Source organism: Osmerus eperlanus, chromosome 7, assembly GCF_963692335.1.
Source record: "Osmerus eperlanus chromosome 7, fOsmEpe2.1, whole genome shotgun sequence".
NCBI classification, from domain to species: domain Eukaryota; kingdom Metazoa; phylum Chordata; class Actinopteri; order Osmeriformes; family Osmeridae; genus Osmerus; species Osmerus eperlanus.
This window is the reverse complement of record NC_085024.1, coordinates 4,342,550-4,362,925: the sequence shown is the minus strand read 5'-3', so window position 1 is coordinate 4,362,925 and position 20,376 is coordinate 4,342,550. Positions and strand designations below refer to the sequence as shown.

Genomic DNA, 20,376 nt, shown 5'->3' with positions numbered 1-20,376 from the left:
AGTCCTCTGCTCTGTACGGCCGAAAGAGGGCAGCAATACGCCGGTTTTGCGTCTGTTACCCGGCCGTAAATGAGCCGGAAGAAGAAAAAGTGTGCGCTAGCTTTGAGTGCTCTAGCTGGATATCAATACATCATAAAACTCTCTTGAGCGACCCATATTTATATTGAAAATTACATGCTACGAAATACACATCAAGGATAGGCCACGATCATACTGGTAAGTGAGTTGGACACCGATATCGTGCTAGAACATCAATGTTAGAAATCCACAATGGCTAGCTAGCTGTACTCGTTATACGCGCTAGCTTCCTGTCTTTATTTTAATTAGTGCTAGCTTTAGCTAGCTTGATAGCTTCAGTGTCTAGCAAGTGTTAAGCATGTAGTGAATATAATGTTTTTTGGTGCAGCGTCAGCTAGAAAAACGATGTCTGAGCAAACACATACTAATAACTCGTTTTCACTTTAAGTTTGATCTAACCCTTTTACTCCTGCCAACACAACAACGTCTGAACGCCACTTTGTAATCGAACGTGTTGTTAAACCGTACTAGCTTGCTAGCACCAACATGTCTACTATACAGTAGCTATTAGCTAGCTCGACAGTCATGCCAACAATTGGAAGACATGTTTTGTTCAACATCCAGATGTTCGAACATGTAGGCTAGCCAATTTACTAGCCCTACCTGTCAGATTCAGTTTGGTACTAGAGACAGGCCAAATGAACGATTACGATATTAATTGTATTATTGTAAAATACTAGCAAAGGTACCCGAGCTACAATACCCTGCATAATCATACATTTCCCCTCCTTTGGTCCTTCAGATATTACTGCAAAAAATACTGGATTTTAAAATGCAACCAAACAACACGACCTATTTAGGAGTAACTCATGCACGGCCAAACTCATCAAGCCTGGTAGAGCCATTGATTACGAGGAATCTTTGCAAATGTGTTGTGTTTTATTATCTGGCGGTAAATCCATGTTGTGTCCAGTGTGTTCAACACTGGAACAATTAAAGTAGTGAAATATGAGTGCCTATTCGAGGTAGGCTTCGCTGATCACTGTGTAGGGGTATTGTCATAAGTACCCTTCCCTGAGTATATATGCTACTGCTGGAGGCAACACCCCGAGGCTCAACGTTGCCAGAGAGCATTGTACCAGACTTCAAGTGGGGGGTCAGATAGCTGAGCGGTTAGGGAGTCGGGCTATTAATCAGAAACTTACGCCCTTGAAGTATAGGAATACTGGGTCAAGCAAAGGAAGTTAGTATAGTGCTTTGTGTTGCACACTTCTTGCACACAGCAAACCTTAATGAAGAAAAAAAGCGATATGAGTAATGAGGGCCCGATAGAGCTTTATGTCTAGCAACGCCCCTGGCCATAACTATTGCTGCTCATTTCAACACCAACAACCGACTGAGGAGCAGGCCCAAATCATCAAGTTACAGACCCGTGATGCCGCGCGCACGTGATGCCGCGCGCACGTGATGCCGCGCGCACGTGATGCCGCGCGCACGTGATTAAGATGCCGCGCGCACGTGATTAAGATGTTGTTTAGTTGATTCGGTTGCACACAGACAATCCTAGAATTATAGTGCCTCAAATAAACGCTGCCCTGGAATAAATGCTGCACCAAAAATGAACATTGTGTAATAAACGCAACGGAAAAAAAATCAGAACCCCAAAAATTGGAAAACCTACCTTGTACCAGGTAGTTCATCGAAGCGAGCTAGCTGACTTCGCCACTTGCGATTGCGCCTTTCATCAACCCCAAGTTTGCGTGCTACAGAGCTGTTGCTGCTGGTGAGTGCACTGCACAGCTTTCTGTTTGAAAGCTAAACTGTAAGAACGTTTTGGCATGCTGCTTAAGTACGCGCAGCTCCAATTTTACACTAGGCTTTGTGTTTCACCTCCTTGTCTATTCTTTGTTGTCTGTGGCCGCACTGCAGCTACAATTCACTAAATCTCTCTTACAAATTAAACGCTGCCTTCGAATAACTGCCACCCTCAAATAAACGCTGCACAAAAAATTAACATTGTGTAATACATGCTGCAGCATTTAATCGAAGAAATACGGTAAGTATCCACTTTAAATATGGTCTGTCTCTTAATTAGCAAACCAGTTTTTCACCAAAAAAGAAGAATGCAGGCTGGGCTGTATTATTGCCGTTTGCAATCTTTTGTGGCGTCTGCTTGTCTTGAATGAGTTTGTAATAGTCCTATAAAGTACATCGCTTTCTATAAAATTTTCATCAACCATTCATCAGATCAATACATAGCATTGCAACTCCTCACAGTGTTGCGTGAGATGAGTTGTTCAGGGGCGGATTAAGGTGGTCAGGGGCCCCTAGGCTGCTCTTTGTGTGAGCCCCCCCCCCTTAAACATTGTGCTTTACTAGAAAAATGTTTAGTGCCATACATGGTCCACATACAAATAAGGTGAACTGGCATACACACACATTGAGACAGCCAACACTACAGTGTTTGTTTTACATTCCTACAAGTGGTGGACCACAACAGTAAGAAAATGACCACCACTCCACATAGGTAAAATGAAAAATTTAACATTACAGACAAAACACAAATACAAACAAGCATAAGGCCCAGTGCTAGAATCATCCCTTTAATGATGATCATCAACAGAGATGTAAGTGGAAAGAATACCAAATATAACCCTTTGCTAGCCTGGCTCTGCCCTCCTATGTACTTCCGCTCAATTTTCATCTTGCTTCTGTACTAAGTCAGGGATTTTCGGTGTATAAGTCGGTTTTCGGACGAAAAAAAATGTAGAATCAGAGGGAATGGCTGAGAACGATGACGTTGATGTCGTGCATTAGTTTGAGTTGTAGTTCAGTAATGGCGGCGGAGAAAGATGCGAGCTAAGCTATTCGGCCGGTTGTGGCAACGCTGCCGAATATCCATAAGTTAAAGCCGGAGCAAGAACAATCTTTGCTGAGTTTTGTTGGTGGCCATGATGTTGTGGCCCTCCTCCCCACGGGGTTCGGGAAAAGTTTGATTTTCCAGCTACGGCAGCTAGCTCCGTTACAGTGGTGAAGGCGTTGGCTAAGGCAAACGCTAGCGATTGGTTATGGCAGATCAGAGTGGCTCTGGGCAGATCCAATAGTTTTAAACTTCAACAGAGTTCCCGCCTTCAAGGAAGTTAACGCTTGTCAATGGAGCGATCCCAGACCCTCTGTACAAATGAAATGTACGAGGGTCTGGTTAGGACCAGGCTAACCCTTTGCCTCCACAGCCCCAAAACAATTACAATGGAAATGTAATTATAAACAGCAAAGCAACAGAATACCCTGCATTCACAGTTCAACTGCAAGCTGGTAATCGCTTTTAGCTTTATTAACCAACAGGTAGGATACACCATCTGCATCAATGCAGAACACCATGTTTTACTGAGGCAAAATCACAATGTCAGTGGTGGAAGAAGTATTCAGATCCTTAAAAGTACTAATACTACACTGTAAAAGTGCTATAATCCTAGGATATCTACTTTTTATAAAATTTTCTTTCTTGATTTTCTGGCAGAGAAGTCCTTAATAAGGCCGGTAAAATCCAATTTGCGCAGAACGTAATTTTCAAGGGACATCACAGACAGGTGATTGAGTCGGTTTTGGCCCATCGTGGATCGGAGTCTATTTTTAACTAGAGAGGGTACAATTTCTGGGGAAATTGTAGGGTGTGCTTGCTTGCGTCGGTTGCACAGGGGTCCGTTTTTGAATGACATTTTTACAACTGATTTCTGTATATTTTATATGAAAATGCATACTTATTATTTATAAAGATTAAATAGATTTAAAAGCATTTTTTTTTGCTGCTCATTTACAACTGAAAATACGAGTGAAGTGTAGAATGAAATAGATGTCTTCTCATTTCCCCTGCAAGAGGCAGCCTCATCGTTGAATCAAAACGAATAAATTTGGCAGACCGGTGTAAAAATGGACCTAATCTCTATGACTTAAACGTCATTTTAAGTTTTTCCCTTCTCGTGATATTTTCAGGCATGTAGCCTACTCATTGCATTCATTCATTAATAAAGAACCCCCTTTGAAGATTATTCTACGACGTTACCCGGCAGTAGAAGATGGAATCGCGATTCAGACAGTCCCATCTGCTAACTGAAAATATGCCCCCCAAAACGTAAATAAGCTTGACATTTATTTAGTGGAAAATCGCTCATTCATAAAAAGCTCATTGGTAGCGATCATTGTCAGTAACAACGCAAAATGCGACATAGCCCTGTGTGGAGAAGTTGCCCCGGTAAATTGTTCAGGTTAGTAGTTAGATAGACTTTTGATTTAAGTAAGGGGAGTGCCGAACATGTTCTGTCGCCGTTTGACTTCCTAAACAGCTGTGTAAGTTAGATGTTTTTGTCGTGTGTCTCGCGTAAGCTACAGCGTTGCAGTGAGCTACACTGGTTTGAAACCACAGGTAATGGTAATTTCACCAACAAATCGTTTACTAATGTCAGAATAAATCCTACAACGAAAATGTATATGTGAGGAATGTTTATTTTAACGATTGAAAACAGATAACGCTACATCATAGACCACTGTAGTATGTGTTGCCCAGGCAACACAGGCTAATGTCATGATGCTAATACTTCAGTGAAATAGTAGACTACTGTTTCCGAAAGTAGATGTACTTCCTTAATAATATCAGCTTATACTGTACATTACACATCACAATTGTGTGTCATATCACAAAGTAAAATGAGTAAATAGTTATCACCCTGGCCTCTTTGCTTGTGGCGTTTCTGCAGCTGCCTTGCAGTAAAGCTATAGTTAGCCTAGCTATCCCCCAAGTTAACAGATGCGAAACGAATGTTCTGCCAAAGGTAGTCACGCGTGTTTTCGTGATGTTAGTGACGTAGCGACGTTAGTAACGTCAGTGACTGTGGCTAGCAAATTAGCCACCGTTAGCTTCACTTTTCGCCACAAAAACTTAACTTCAGCCTAAACCATGCAACGGAACGTAAATTCCAATAGAAGCAACTCAATCGCTACCAAGACGAAACTTTTGACACCTACGTTGTCTATGTAGGCCAAATATTGACTGAGTTTTAGGGGGGCAAAAAGAAATAAAAATAATAATAATAATAACTAGAGAGGGTACAATTTCTGGGGAAATTGTAGGGTGTGCTTGCTTGCGTCGGTTGCACAGGGGTCCGTTTTTGAATGACATTTTTACAACTGATATTTATGTATATTTTATATAAAAATGCATACTTATTATTTATAAAGATTACATAGATTTAAAAGCTTTTTTTTTTGCTGCTCATTTACAACTGAAAATACGAGTGAAGTGTAGAATGAAATAGATGTCTTCTCATTTCCCCTGCAAGAGGCAGCCTCATCGTTGAATCAAAACGAATACATTTGGCAGACCGGTGTAAAAATTGACCTAATCTCTATGACTTAAACGTCCTTTTAAGTTTTTCCCTTCTCGTGATATTTGAAGGAATTTAGTCTACTCATATTGCATTCATTCATGAATAAAGAACCCCCTTTGAAGATTATTCTACGACGTTACCGGCAGTAGAAGATGGAATCGCGATTCAAACAGTACCATCTGCTAACTGAAAATATGCCCCCAAAAACGTAAATAAGCTTGACATTTATTTAGTGGAAAATCGCTTTCATAAAAAGCTCAGTGGTAGCGATCATTGTCAGTAACAACGCCAAGTGCGATATAGCCCTGTGTGGAGAAGCTGCCCCGGTACTACGGTACAGTACTAGACTACTCCTGTGTTAGTTCGTCTTGGTAGCGATTGCGTTGGTTGAATTGGATTTAACGTTCCGTTGTACGGTTTAGGCTGAAATTAATTATTTTCATGAACAGATTGACAAAGTTTAGGCTTATGCAATGAAGTTAAGGTTAGTAGTTAGATAGACTTTTGGTTTAAGTAAGGGGAGTGCCGAACATGTTCTGTCGCCGTTTGACTTCCTACAGCTGTGTAGATGTTTTTGTAGTGTCTCGGGTAGGCTACAGCGTTGCAGTGAGCAACACTGGTTTGAAACCACAGGTAATTATAATTTCACCCACAAATCGTTTACTTGTAATGTCATAATAAATCCTACAACGAAAATGTATTTGTGAGGAATGTTTATTTTAACGATTGAAAACAGATGCATCATAGGCCACTGTAGTATGTGTTGCCCGGGCAACAGAGGCTAATGTCATGATGCTAATACTTCAGTGACATAGTAGACTACTGTTTCCGAAAGTAGATGTACTTCCTTAATAAAATCAGCTTATATTGTACATTACACGTCACAATTGTGTGTCATATCACAATGTAAAATTAGTAAATACTTATCACCCTGGCCTCTTTGCTTGTGGCGTTTCTGCAGCTGCCTTGCAGTAAAGCAGTTAGCTTAGCTATCTCCCAGAAGTTAACGAGCTGCTAAACTAATGTTCTGCTAGAGGTAGTCACGCGAGTTTTCGTGACGTTAGTGACGTAAGTAGCGTCATTGACTGTGGCTAGCAAGTTAGCCACTGTTAGCTTCACTTTTCGCCACAAAAACTTAATTTCCACTTAAACCATGCAACGGAACGTAAATCCCAATAGAAGCAACTCAATCGCTACCAAGACGAAACTTTTGACACCTAGGTTGTCTATGTAGGCCAAATATTGACTGAGTTTTAGGGGGGCAAAAAGAATAAAAAGAATAATAATATATATGTGAGAGAACAAAGGTTGTGCCCTTGCCGAAGGCAAAGCACACCCAATGAGGGCAAGCGCAGGCTTTTTGATTAGGCTACTTAAAAAACGTTATGTTTCATTATGCAAGATATAGAGGAGCCTATAGTTAGAGAATGATTTAGCAGTTTTATTATTACATTAGCCTATTTTATTTATAATTTTCAAAGTAGCCTAACATCAAACCTTTCTTTAGTTTCTTTTACCTTACATTTTCTTTTAGGGCTGAGTGGTCTCGGTTTAACATCATTATTTATAGCGACATCATTATTTATAGCGAAGTAGCCTACCGGACACTGTTAGCTCGCAATGTACAAAGAATGCTCCTGCAACAAAGTTGTTACTGAGTAACAATTAGCCAGCTAGACGCCGGGCAGAAGTTTGTAGCTAAGAAAGAATGCTCGTGCAACAAAGTTGTTACTTAGTAACAAGTAGCCAGCTAGACGCCGGGCAGAAGTTTGTAGCCATATATAAAGGCCTTCATATGTAATTGATTTGCCTGTGAGATTCGCTGATTTTGGGTGTCCAAGATATGATGGTTTCTGATCTGTATCAACAGTCTAGCCATGTAGCTACAGGGCTCGACATTAAGGCTTGTCCGAGACGAGTGTATTTTTTTGTAGGGCAAGTCTGGAATATTAATTTTGGCTAATTGCCCCACTGGACAAGTTATTAAAACTCAAACAAAATAAAATCCTATGTTATTTCACGTAATGTGCCACTCATTACGTCTATCGATTTCATTTGACCGAAATCTGCATTAGCAAAACACAAAAAAGTGGCTTCCTCCCAAGATCTCTACAGACCGTGCAGCTAATTTAATGTCAAGCTTATTTACGTTATTGGGGGCATATTTCAGTTACAGTACCAGATGGTAGGCTACTGTTTGAATCGCGATTCCATCTGAGATAGCTACTGCCGGTAACGTTGTTGTTAGAATAATCTTCAAAGGGGGTTCTTTATTAATGAATGAATGAGTAGGCTAAATGCCTGAAGATATCACTGTGGTAATTTGCATTACAAATAGATACGGACAACGGCATGTCTTTAGTCTGCTGGCATATTTACTGAACTGCTTCCATGACAACCCACTGATACATTTATACAGCCCCAGGTACGGGGCATCCAGAGGGTCATACTACAATCACGAGAAGGGAAAAACTTGTCATAGAGATTAGGACCATTTTAGAAAAAATTAAAAGTTAACACCAACATTTAGTAACTAAATCCATTGTTATGTCTACAAAATTATTTTAGATATAGTTTATGCTAAGTTTAGCTAGCTTGCAAATACTGAGGATGGCCTACCGAAGTTGAGTAAGCCAATGCTAGCTGTAGGATATACAACATTTCACTGGGTCTTGCAGCGCTGCTTGATTTACTGAAATTATTATGAAATGTTATGTTCTACTAGCCATTTGCCTACTTTAGCAAATCACAGTATTTCCCACCCCTGATAGTGTAACTGAGACGACACAGTAAATAATTTAGTAATAAGCTTTTTTATAAAGATGACAGATTTAAAAGCATTTTTTTTTTGCTGCTCATTTACAACTGAAAATACGAGTGAAGTGTAGAATGAAATAGATGTCTTCTCATTTCCCCTGCAAGAGGCAGCCTCATCGTTGAAACAAAACGAATACATTTGGCAGACCGGTGTAAAAATTGACCTAATCTCTATGATTTAAACGTCATTTTAAGTTTTTCCCTTCTCATGATATTTTCAGGCATTTAGCCTACTCATTGCATTCATTCATTAATAAAGAACCCCCTTTGAAGATTATTCTACGACGTTACCCGGCAGTAGAAGATGGAATCGCGATTCAAACAGTACCATCTGCTAACTGAAAATATGCCCCCCAAAACGTAAATAAGCTTGACATTTAGTTAATGGAAAATCGCTCATTTATAAAAAGCACACTGCTAGCGATCATTGTCAGTAACAACGCAAAATGCGATATAGCCCTGTATGGAGAAGCTGCCCCGGTAAATTGTACTACTACGGTACAGTACTAGACTACTGCTGTGTTCGTCTTGGTACTGTAGCGATTGCGTTGGTTGAATTGGATTTAACGTTCCGTTGTACGGTTTAAGATGAAATTAATGATTTTCATGAACAGATTGACAACGTTTAGGATGTGTCAATGAAGTTCAGGTTAGTAGTTAGATAGACTTTTGATTTAAGTAAGGGGAGTGCCGAACATGTTCTGTCGCCGTTTGACTTCCTAAACAGCTGTGTAGTGTAGATGTTTTTGTAGTGTGTCTCACGTAAGCTACAGCGTTGCAGTGAGCTACACTGGTTTGAAACCACAGGTAATGGTAATTTCACCAACAAATCGTTTACTAATGTCAGAATAAATCCTACAACGAAAATGTATATGTGAGGAATGTTTATTTTAACGATTGAAAACAGATACATCATAGACCACTGTAGTATGTGTTGCCCGGGCAACACAGGCTAACGTCATGATGCTAATACTTCAGTGAAATAGTAGACTACTGTTTCCGAAAGTAGATGTACTTCCTTAATAATATCAGCGTATATTGTACATTACACATCACAATTGTGTGTCATATCACAAAGTAAAATGAGTAAATAGTTATCACCCTGGCCTCTTTGCTTGTGGCGTTTCTGCAGCTGCCTTGCAGTAAAGCTATAGTTAGCCTAGCTATCCCCCAAGTTAACAGATGCGAAACGAATGTTCTGCCAAAGGTAGTCACGCGTGTTTTCGTGACGTTAGTGACGTAGTGACGTTAGTAACGTCAGTGACTGTGGCTAGCAAATTAGCCACCGTTAGCTTCACTTTTCGCCACAAAAACTTAACTTAAGCCCAAACCATGCAATGGAACGTAAATTCCAATAGAAGCAACGCAATCGCTACCAAGACGAACCTTTTGACACCGCCGTTGTGTATGTAGGCCAAATATTGACTGAGTTTTAGGGGGGCGAAAATAAACAATAAAAATAAATAATAATATATATGTGAGAGAACAAAGGTTGTGCTCTCGCCGAAGGCTTGAGCACACCCAATGAGTCCCAGTTTTGAAAAAGAGCGCTCCCCACTGGCGTTGGTTAGAGTAAGTAAGTAAGACTTTATTTATATAGCACTTTTCATACAAGAATTGCAGCTCAAAGTGCTTTACATAAAATCAACAAAAACAATAATACAAGTGAATAGATCTAAAACATATAACAAACCAAACTAGCCGCACTCTATCTGCGGTCTCTCGAATCCGTCTTAGATCCAAGCTGCCACTTGCAGTTTTTAATACACAAACATGACAAGGGGGTAGACAGGACGGGAAGACATGGTTAAATTTAAGCATAACGTGGAGAGAGAGGAGAAAAAAAAGGCAACCCCCAGACTATGCTCCTAGAGTACAGTGTGGGAACAGGCAAAAAAAACAACCTCAGCACATAAGCACATACATTGTACAACATTACAGAATCACATGACTTGCAACGGGGAGGGGTATGGACAAGCAGCATCTGGGAAGAGACTACAGAGAGTCTCACTGCAGCGCTCTCCAGGGGAGTTGTTGTTCCAGCAACGGCCTTGGCCAAGGCCTGAGCTGGTTACGGGGCCGAAAGCAGATAAGATTGGGGTAGTTGTTTGGTCGAGTAGGCGCCTTCAATTCCACGTCTACTCATCATTATGGCCTCCAAGTCGGTTCACTTTCCTTTGCAGAGCCGCTAGCTTCTCCATGATGTTATCCAAATTGCGTTCAACGTGTTGTAATGTCACAGAGAGTGCCACCAGCTCTGCCCACCGCATCAATCATGTCGGGCAGCCTTACGGGGCTTTTGACAGCTGCAGTCGTTTCTTTAATTTTCCGATATACCAGGCCAGCGCCCAATCCAATCAGCAGAAAGCCTGTAATCATGGTTCCGAATAGAAAGATGTCTTCTACGTCCTCCACGGAAAGCGCCGCTAGGCACACGACACGCCACTTATCCCACGCGTCCATCGAGTACCCAGCCGCGAACGTCCCGTCAGGACAGTTAGGTTCCACCGAACCCGAGCATCTCTTCGAGAAGATGGTGTCAATTGCGTTGAGAGACCAGCTAATCAATTTCATGCTTCTTGCTTCGGAGAGACTCTCTCTCTTTGTGTTTGACCTCCTTGTCTATTCTTTGTCTACGGCCGCACTGCAGCTACAATTCACAAAATCTCTCTCACTAATTAAACGCCGCCCTTGAATAAACGCCGCCCAAAAATGATCATTGTGTTATAAACGCCTCAATGTTTAATCGAAGAAATACGGTAACATGCTTATTATCAGCTCAAATTCCACATAGCCTACCATTGTGCAATCTTCAAAAAGTCCACTCTGTGTCCATAACTTCATATTTTATTTGTTATGATCTCAGGTATCATCTGCATGTTGCAACAATGACACAAGCTTTCACTGTCACAGCCTGCAATGGTCGGATTTGGATGGGGTTGCTTTGCAACGGAAGAAAAGCTAATATGTAGCTTTCAACAGCACGTTTATGGGATCACAAGAAAACTAGCTAGCTGGCTAGGGCTGGGCGGTATGGCGTGAAATATTTATCATGGTATAATTCGTAAGCACTGACAGTATCGGTATATATCACGATATATTAATTATTCTTAAAATGTCATGACAATGCAATCCGCACTGCAGCGGCTAATCTACCGCACTCGGACGGATTTTGATTGGGTAACTCCGGTGTGTCACAAGTTGAATTTTCCAAATTTTGCAGTGTTTAATTGCCACGGAAGAGCAACTTCTCAGTAGCCTACGCGTTCAACAGTAGCCTACGTTTATGGGATCGCAAGAAAACTCTGTTAAATATTTGTAGTGAGTTAGCTCTAGCTATAAACAATTATGGCTAAATACTCGATTCTGTTGGCCTGCAATAAACATTTCTCAATTCTAACCAACCTGGCATTGGATTTGTCAAACGCATTCTGGTAGATCTGGTAGCATTTTCGCGCACATGCACGGCTTTCAGGTGGTGAAAAATATTGCTAGTGTTTCCACCCTTTGGCTAGCACAATTCGACGACACAACTTACAGAGTAGGTTACTGTTTGTTGGTAGATGTCGGATAACTTGAAACCAAACAACTTCCAAATGACAGAAGAGGCCCCCTTTTTTTACCAATTCTTCTTCATCCGGCAAATCAACCCCACTGGCTTTATTTTCAGACATCATTAACCAGTCCCCCCAGGATTTTGCAGGCCTTTTTGTGATAGTTGCAGCCTGGGATGGATTTGTATCCGGCCACACAGTCACTCATAAATACAATGTGACGAGGGTCAAACACCCTGACTTCTTTAAGGAACTCAATGGCAGGTTGTCCATCTGACATATATTTGTTCAGTTTGTCCTCTGCATTGTTGTATGCCTGTTCCACTCTGTTCAGAATCTGCATTTTGATGGCTACAGACAGGTCAAGTCCCTCAAAGTATTGAGCACATGCTTCGTAGTGGAGTTCTTTGTTGACCTCCAACTTCATATGCAGATCCTCCAGGTAGTCAAAAACTTTGGTGACTATAGGGTGTCTGCTCTGGAAGATGTCAAGAAGTGCAACGATTACTTTGCACTTATCTTCTGTGATGCTGATCTGGACCTGCAGACTTTCAGCCATGTTGGTCTCCTGGAGAATCTCGTGCAGTCTATCCACTGATGCAGGTGTGGTTTTGCCACAAGTCTATGAATAGAATAACCAAAAAGCACATAGTATTTAATTTATACATCATAATTGTGTTTGTCTCTCTGTGTATGTGTTGGTCTGTGTGTCTTTGGTGGTAATTATAATTTGAAATGTATATTTGTAATACTGCATTATGAGCAAAGACAATGCCACTTACATTGATTTCCTTCTCAATGAATTCCTTGTACAGTCCAAAGTGTTCTGAATGGTACTGCACTGCAGTGAACCACGAGTTCCATCGAGTGGCACATGGATTTGGAGCCATGGTTGCTTTGATTCCTGATGGCATTTTTTTTGTCAGGAATTGAAGATATGTTCTTTTGCGGGAGCCAGCATGGTAGAACATTTGGGAGAAACTAAGCGTGAAGGAATTCAGTTGGTCAAAAGGTCTCCGAAAGGCACCGCCTATCAAATTCATGATATGAGCCATGCACGTTACATGCAATGAATTTGGGTATAATTTGGGCCTGTATAGGCCTTCTTCATGTACGCTGCATTATCAGTGTTAAACACTATGACATCATCATTATCAATGCCGTACTCTTGAACACACTTGACAACAGCCATAGACACAGTGGAGTGGTTAAACTCCTCAAGGAACACTGTGTCTGCGAGGTAGGCCAAAATTCTTCCAGACTCATCCTTCTCCAGTGGTGCAATTAGAATGTTCAATACACATCTGCCCTCTACATCTGGAGTTTCATCAAATATGACTGCAACAGGCTTTTTGGCTAAATTAGTCTTGAGAGCTTCTTTCTCCTGCAGGTAGGCGTCACCCAAGTATTTTTCCTGGAGCTGGTGGCACCCAGGTATCGCTCCACCATTGACAACTTTCTCTTTGAGGACATTTCTTAATGCTGGATGGTCACTCTTGGAGAGTGGAATGTTTACCGCTGTGCATGTGGCTACCCAATCTTCACAAATCTAAGGGCATAAGGGGGAAAAAAAACATATAATTAATTATTTAATTACAACCTGTCGAACATCAAGCAAGTGCAACACAAGACAAAGCAAGACAGAAAATACGTTTCTGAATAGTACAGAAGAAAGTAGCCTGTAATGTAGCTCTGGCAACAACGAGAGAGAGAGAGATCATATTGACATGCAAACGAGAAAGCACACCAGTGCCACTGCATGATAAGCTATACCAACGTTAACATTAACCATGCACATTCAAAACAACTTGCCTTGATTCTTTCAGCGCTTGCAATTGACCTGGATGCAACAGCCTGTGTCAGTGTGATTTGTCTCGTCGTCTGACGTCCTGTCCGCGTTTCTGCCATTCTCGCCATATGTTTTGCTGTGGCAAAGTGCTTGTCAATCGAAGATTTTCTTTTATGTTCGATGACAATGTTGCATGTTGTGCAAAATAATTTCCCTCCGCTTTCGTGAAGAATGCCAGGGTACTGCTTTTCGCGATCTTTGGCAGTTATTCTTGTGGGAAAATGTGAGACATTCGATGCACACGTCTGCTGAAACTCTCGAATTCAATACGGAAGTAAGGCGGAAGGGAGAGAGTGAGAGAACACTTCTCGCTCAGGATTCGTTTGTGCAATTGGCTGTCAACGGTCGATGCTGCTGATTGGCGGCTCACTGACATGTCCCGCCTCCTGCCAGTGGCATTTAGTTCCGATGCCACATGCCAGTTAAAGATTTAACCCCTACTGGGAGTCAGATGGCTGAGCGGTTAGGGAGTCGGGCTAGTAATCAGAAGGTTGTTGGTTCGATTCCCGGCCGTGCAAAATGACGTTGTGTCTTTGGGCAAGGCACTTCACCCTACTTGCCTCGAGAGGAATGTCCCTGTACTTACTGTAAGTCGCTCTGGATAAGAGCGTCTGCTAAATGACTAAATGTAAATGTGTACTGGAGAGAGTTGTGGGAGACGACGATAATTGGTCAAAGTTGCAGGAAAATTGCGGTGATTGGTTAAAATCGTCGCACTGAATTCGTGGGGAATCGTTGAATTTGCGTGAATTGGTGCGATCGCAACATCGCGAATTCCTGGAGGGTGTGATTAACGCTTGCTTACACTTGCCAACAAAAGCAGTTTACTCATATGAATGTTTGCTTCCTCTGGAGTTGCGCTAGCTTGTTTGTTGACTTTCATTGGCTGGCACAATGCGTGCAGCGTCCATGCTGCTTTTTTGGGGTAAAAGATACTAATTTGAACTAGCCCACTAGGCAGTATCACTTGACTTATATTTTACACCAAACAGAAACACTGTTTATATCATGATATGCATGATATTGCAAAATCCATATCATGGCACAACGCAATACCGGTATTCACGTTCATACCGGTATACTGCCCACCCCTAATGTTGGCCTACAATAAACATTTCACAATTTTAACCAACTTGGCATCTTTTCTTGCATGGCTACACTATTCCATGCTGCATTTTTTATGTTGTGTCATATAAAACCGAACGATAAAGCCTGAAAACGATGTTCTACTCCATCTGTGCAATACTGGTTATGAGGATGTGGAAGATTGCTTGCTATGTTTGCATAGATTGATTGCGATATTGCGTTAAAGTACTGTACAGTAAAGTCATGCTGTGCCTGGTATATTTATATACCGTTCATACCATCCACCCCTAGTGTGCAGCTATGCAGGCGAGGGGTGGGCGGATCGATCAAAATTTTCAATATCGATACCAACGTTATCAGTATTGATCAATACTCGCGTGATGAGATCGATACTTAAATTTCCCTTCTCTACATTCAGTACACAATTCCCTTCACATCACAGTGGTTATGCAAACACCTCTCCTCTCGCTTTGCTCAAGCTCACTTTTCCCCTCCCCCACCTCCCCTGCTATGCTGGGAGTTGTTGCCAGCGTGCACATTCAGTAAAATGACCCAGCAGCACACTATACGAACAGTATTTTTGACAAAACTCTTTGTCCTGTGTTTTATTATGAGCATAATCATGATCGATACCAAATTTTGCAGTATTGCACACCCCTAATGTGGCCTGATGAGACCCCCTCTCCTGGCAATGCCCTTCCATGCTCTGTTCAACAGGATCAGAATTTGCTAATTGTTTTTCTATTCATTATTCTAATAATTTCAGTGTACATTTAAAAGTGACAATTTTACACAAGACTGAAAATGTACATGGGGAGAACTACCAGTTGTTACCATACCGTCAACGTATCTTCATCATCATAATCATCATCATCCTGTGATGAAAAGCATTCTGTTTGGGGTTACTGCTACTACAAGTTGAAATAGCCACTAACTTGTACTTTGTATCATGTTAAATATAATTAAATCCAAGGTGACATAGGTTACAATCACAAGCTTATAGGCCTATGCTAAATATGCCATACCTGTTCGTAGTATGTTTTTATATTTCATTTTAAGCTGCTGCCAAGTGCGCTTTGCGCCTGTGGGATGCACCTACGTGAACATGCTATTGTTTTCAATTACATTCCACCACTTTTTCACCTTTAATATTAATGGACAGTGTGGTTAAACGTCCAATGTATAGACTGCTGCATTCAAATGAATGCCTTGACTCGGCCAGCAATTGAAGTGCCTTTAAGGTGCCGATCCACTAGGGTGTTTTTTCCGCTTTGCATGGTTTGCTAGCAGCTTTGTTCAAATAGTGGTTGTGATTGGGATTAGCATTTACTTCATTGTTGTGCTAGTTGTGTTATGCTTGCTAGTTTAGTTTTACTGGTCATACTGATGTTGCTCGTCCACAAATGCCCTAATAAAGAGATACAAATGCGTGCTGTGTGTGAATTGTTGTTTGTGAACCAGGAATGTGATGCTGCTGCATAATCATAGCAATAGGTATCTAACTTTCGCTAGATGTGGCTTTGATAGCTAGGAATGGATGACACATATTACGGGATGTATGAACATAGATGCCAGGTTGGTTGCAGTGTTCTTTCTAGGCTGCTTCTTCGTCTAACTTGCATGCAGCTTCGAACGTAAGCACGACACACGTTTTACGTCTGTTACTTTCACTATTCAACTGGTTCAGCCCTAAAGAACATACAGCGGGGTGTCGTAGAATCTTTTTACAGGCAATTATAGTGTCAATTTTAAATGTCCGATTGAGTTTTCAGCATGATTGCGAGACGTTGTTACAAAGTGGCCAACCTCACTAAATCCAATGTAGAACAAATGAGGCTAGGTGTGTGGGTGGAGCAAATATTTTCTGTTTGTCTAAACGTGGTCTAGCCTAAATCTACAAGTAGACGTTCCGATATAATCATTTTTGAAAGTGTCTATGATCCTGGAAATGTATAGTAATGATCTCGCCTTTTTGTTCCTTTTCCTTTCAGGATTGATTTCATCGGCCTCAGGAAGATGGTCTCTAGCATTTAATCTTTGAATAGCCTACTACCCCAATGGATTACCTTCATCAGACAGATGGAGGAGCAAATACCTACATTTGCACAGAATGTGGAGATGGGTTTAGGGTCTACTCTGCTTTGTTAAGCCACTTGACTATTCATGGGCCCTTGGATTCATTTTCCTTAGATGGGTCCTTCAACGGGTTTGATGTTGCCCGTGAATATATGCTCCATGACAATGGCACACTTACAGTGGTTGACAGATCTGGGCAAACCAACGGCTCTTCTAACTGTAAATCGGTATCTCCGATTCTTGAAAATCCCACCCCGTCTGAACCAGTTTACTCCTTTAAATCAAAGATCAAAGAGAGAGTCACTTCAAAGCCTCCTGTTGACAACTCAACCCCTAAAACGTATGGATGCGAAACATGCAGTGAATCATTCAGCAGTCTGCGTGGTCTACAACAACATCAGCAATATCGAAAGACAGAGGAGGGTCACAAGTGTACCTTGTGTTGCAAAGTATTTTCCGATAGAGAAAAGCTGAAGGGACACTTAGTGGAGCATGCCCATGAGCGATTTTACTGCTGTGGTCACTGTGGGAAACGCTTCCTGAAACTGGAGGGTTTCTATGTCCATCAGAAAGAGCAGCATAAATCACCTGGGTCTAAGTCAGTGAACAAGTCAGACAGAAATCAAGGAAACAGTGCAGAGAAGACTTACTCTTGCAAGAAATGCAATTTGCACTTTTTCTGGCTCTCGGACTTGCAGAGCCATTCACTCAGCCACTGCAAAGAATTCACAAAAAAAGAATTTTCCAAACCCCCTGCACCAGATGACAAAGTGCAGCCTCTGTTAAACGAGACATCTCACAACAGTCTGAACAACAATATATCTATCAATCTTAAGACCGAAGGCGACATGGCATCAGAGACTCAATCGTGTTTTAGACCTTACAGATGTGGTTTGTGTGGCGACCGTTTCCAACAGTTGGCCAATTTAAAACTGCATCATTACTCCCATCAAACAAAACGTGATATTGATCAGACTCTGCCGAAGGGGAAAAAGCCCACTGTCGCATCACCTTCAAAGGGTAGAGGTAGGCCCGCACATATCAAAAGACCCCCTGGTTCTAAATCGCATCCTTGCAAATATTGCCACCGTGTGTTCAATCACTCCAGTAGCCTGTCTCGGCACATGAGATACCACAAAGGAACTCTTCACACTTGTGTATTCTGTGGGAGACATTTTCCCCAACGATGTGATGTCAGGAGGCACATAGCCATGTATCACAAAAAGGAACTGGAGAAGAAGCCTGGGTTGAAATACCTGGCATTGCACACCAAGCCAGAAGCTGACGCTGAAACTTTGATGAAGTCAACTGAACACAAATTTAAGAAGTATTCTGACGTTGCAGAACTAGTTGCCGATGATGAGCGGAGGACAAAGCAACAGTCTAAAGCTTCTAAGCCAAGGGTCAACTACAAGTGTCAAGAATGTGGGAAAAAGTTTGGACTGCAATGCGTTTACCAAAGGCACTTACGATATCATAAAAGGCAACCAACAAGTAAAACGTTTAAGTGCCCTCAATGCCCTAGTTTCTTTAAGCAAGCGTCTGCTCTAAAGCGGCATCTTGACAATCACCCAATTCATTTGGAAGTATTCACAGATGAACAGAGGTCTCGAACAGGTTTCAGTCAGGACCCTGACCTAAAACAAGACGGTACAGCGGCTTTGGAGGATGACGAAACCATTGAGGACGTTGAGGGTGATCAAGCGTCTTCAGTTCTTTATGAATGCACAGAGTGCACAGAGACATTTTCTTGCTTGCAAAGATTTCTACAGCACCAGACTTCTCATGGGTCAGATAATGTTAAGTAGTTAAGCGGTGTACCAGATATTTATGTTTCTTCTTATTGAAGTCAGTTTTTGCTGGTACTTCCCGATGGTCAGATTGTGTTGCAGTCCTAAATTTATGCGTGTTATTGATTGAACTGTGACAGAAAATGAGTGACAACTGTAATTTCATCTAGTCACCCTGAATCAAATACGATCCCAAGTCTAGGTAGGTATGTTACCCCAATGTATGAACAGAGAAATTATTAAAGCTTTCTTTTCCTTTTTTAAAGGATCACTTGAAAGGATAATGTGCCTACTTTTATTGTGTGGATAATTTGTATGTAATCCTAAACCAGTCACCGTCAGGAAGCTGACCTTTTGCCATTTGTGTATCTCTGGCAAACTTTTCCTGTTCTCTTCTAAAGTAATTGTGTTAAACATACAACAATACGGTGTTTAAAGGAAGCAACAAACACTAAATTAGAATGTTTTTTGATTTTTTTATAAGAAATTACTGTTGACAAATTATCATTTTAATAAAATAAATCTTAGCATTGACAGCTAGATACATTTGAACATGTTGTCCACCAGGTGTCATTACTCAAGTCACTAAACTGGTCAGTTTTCTATCTTGGACTACTTATTGAGTGACCATGGACAAATTATGTGGGTAGTCTTACAAAGTATTTTTAACCCTTGTGTTATCTTCGGGTCATTCTGACCCATCAGTCATTGTGACCCACTGTCGTATTGCGACAAATTTACCTCATACAAAAACAAAGTGAAGCATTTTCTTTTAACTGTCGGGCTGTCTCAGACCCCCCACATTGCAATGGTTAAAAGAAAATTATTTGTATTTGTATTGGGTGAAATTGGGTAAACACAACGATGGTTCGTTGTGAACCTTTGGGTCATGTGACCCGAAGGCAGCACGAGGGTTAAACGATGCAGTTGCTACTCTTCCTCAACTCTTCAATTACATATGGTCTTAGACATAGTTGTTTTTGTTGTGCCCTTGAAATCCTGTATTCTGTCCTGTACTTGCAGTAGTCCCCTTGAATACATTTTGAGGCATCTTGCAGGACATGTCTTCATGTATGTAACCAAACTGAATTGGTTAGGCTCACCCTCAGATTCAATCGCAGAGGCACTTCAGTTGTTTTAACAATGCATTTATTTTACATCTAAGACTGATTTATTTGGGTGGAGGTGGGGGGTAGAAAATTGAGTTAGTCCACTGTGGTCTATGCATTACTACACTTGATAAAATCTATCTGACCTTCATGCAGGACAAAATGACAAGAGACAGATGATGGATTTCGGCAATGAGCATAACTTGCCATCCTTTTCTGTAGTCCCAGCACCCAATATCCAATCATGTTAGGAATGGCCCTAAAGGAATGGAAGAAACTTTCTGTTGGAGTTATCATTGTATGCTTTTTGGGACCATCATGACTTCAGCATAGTTATGTTATCAAGCAGACTTTGTATTCATCCTGAGACCATCCTTTTGAACAACTCAAAAGGCGTGTCTGTGGCCAAATGTCTTGGCTCTGTTCCTTGGGTGACGGGACTGCTTCAGCCTTCTAACCTCAATTCAAAGTACTCAGTTGAGGGAGCGCTGAAAAGGTTTCTAAAAGAACACTGAAAACCGATTTGTGCTAGAGTAGTAGTGTTGACCCTCTTCTAAGAAATGTAACTCACCCGAACACAAAATGTCAGTCTGTCTGACATGCTTGTAGGCCTCTATTAAGCAATCAACAATTGTGTAATACTCCAACATTCCACACCAACTCTAAACTGGAGCTTCGATCATGTGACATAAG

At 41.3% G+C, this 20,376-nt stretch overlaps 1 protein-coding gene across 1 annotated transcript; it reads left to right on the top strand.

Moving 5' to 3' along the window:
* si:dkeyp-84f3.5 (uncharacterized protein LOC334144 homolog) lies at positions 1-19,126 on the top strand. Its single transcript, XM_062466630.1, has 2 exons — positions 1-216; positions 16,700-19,126. The coding sequence occupies exon 2, from the start codon at positions 16,766-16,768 to the stop codon at positions 18,590-18,592; it is 1,827 nt and encodes a 608-aa protein (XP_062322614.1). The 5' UTR covers positions 1-216; positions 16,700-16,765; the 3' UTR covers positions 18,593-19,126.
* Positions 19,127-20,376: the final 1,250 nt, after the last annotated feature.

Excerpts from the sequence above, each read along its gene's own strand:
- si:dkeyp-84f3.5 (XM_062466630.1), top strand. The coding sequence starts at position 16,766 with ATGGATTACCTTCATCAGACAGATGGAGGAGCAAATACCTACATTTGC.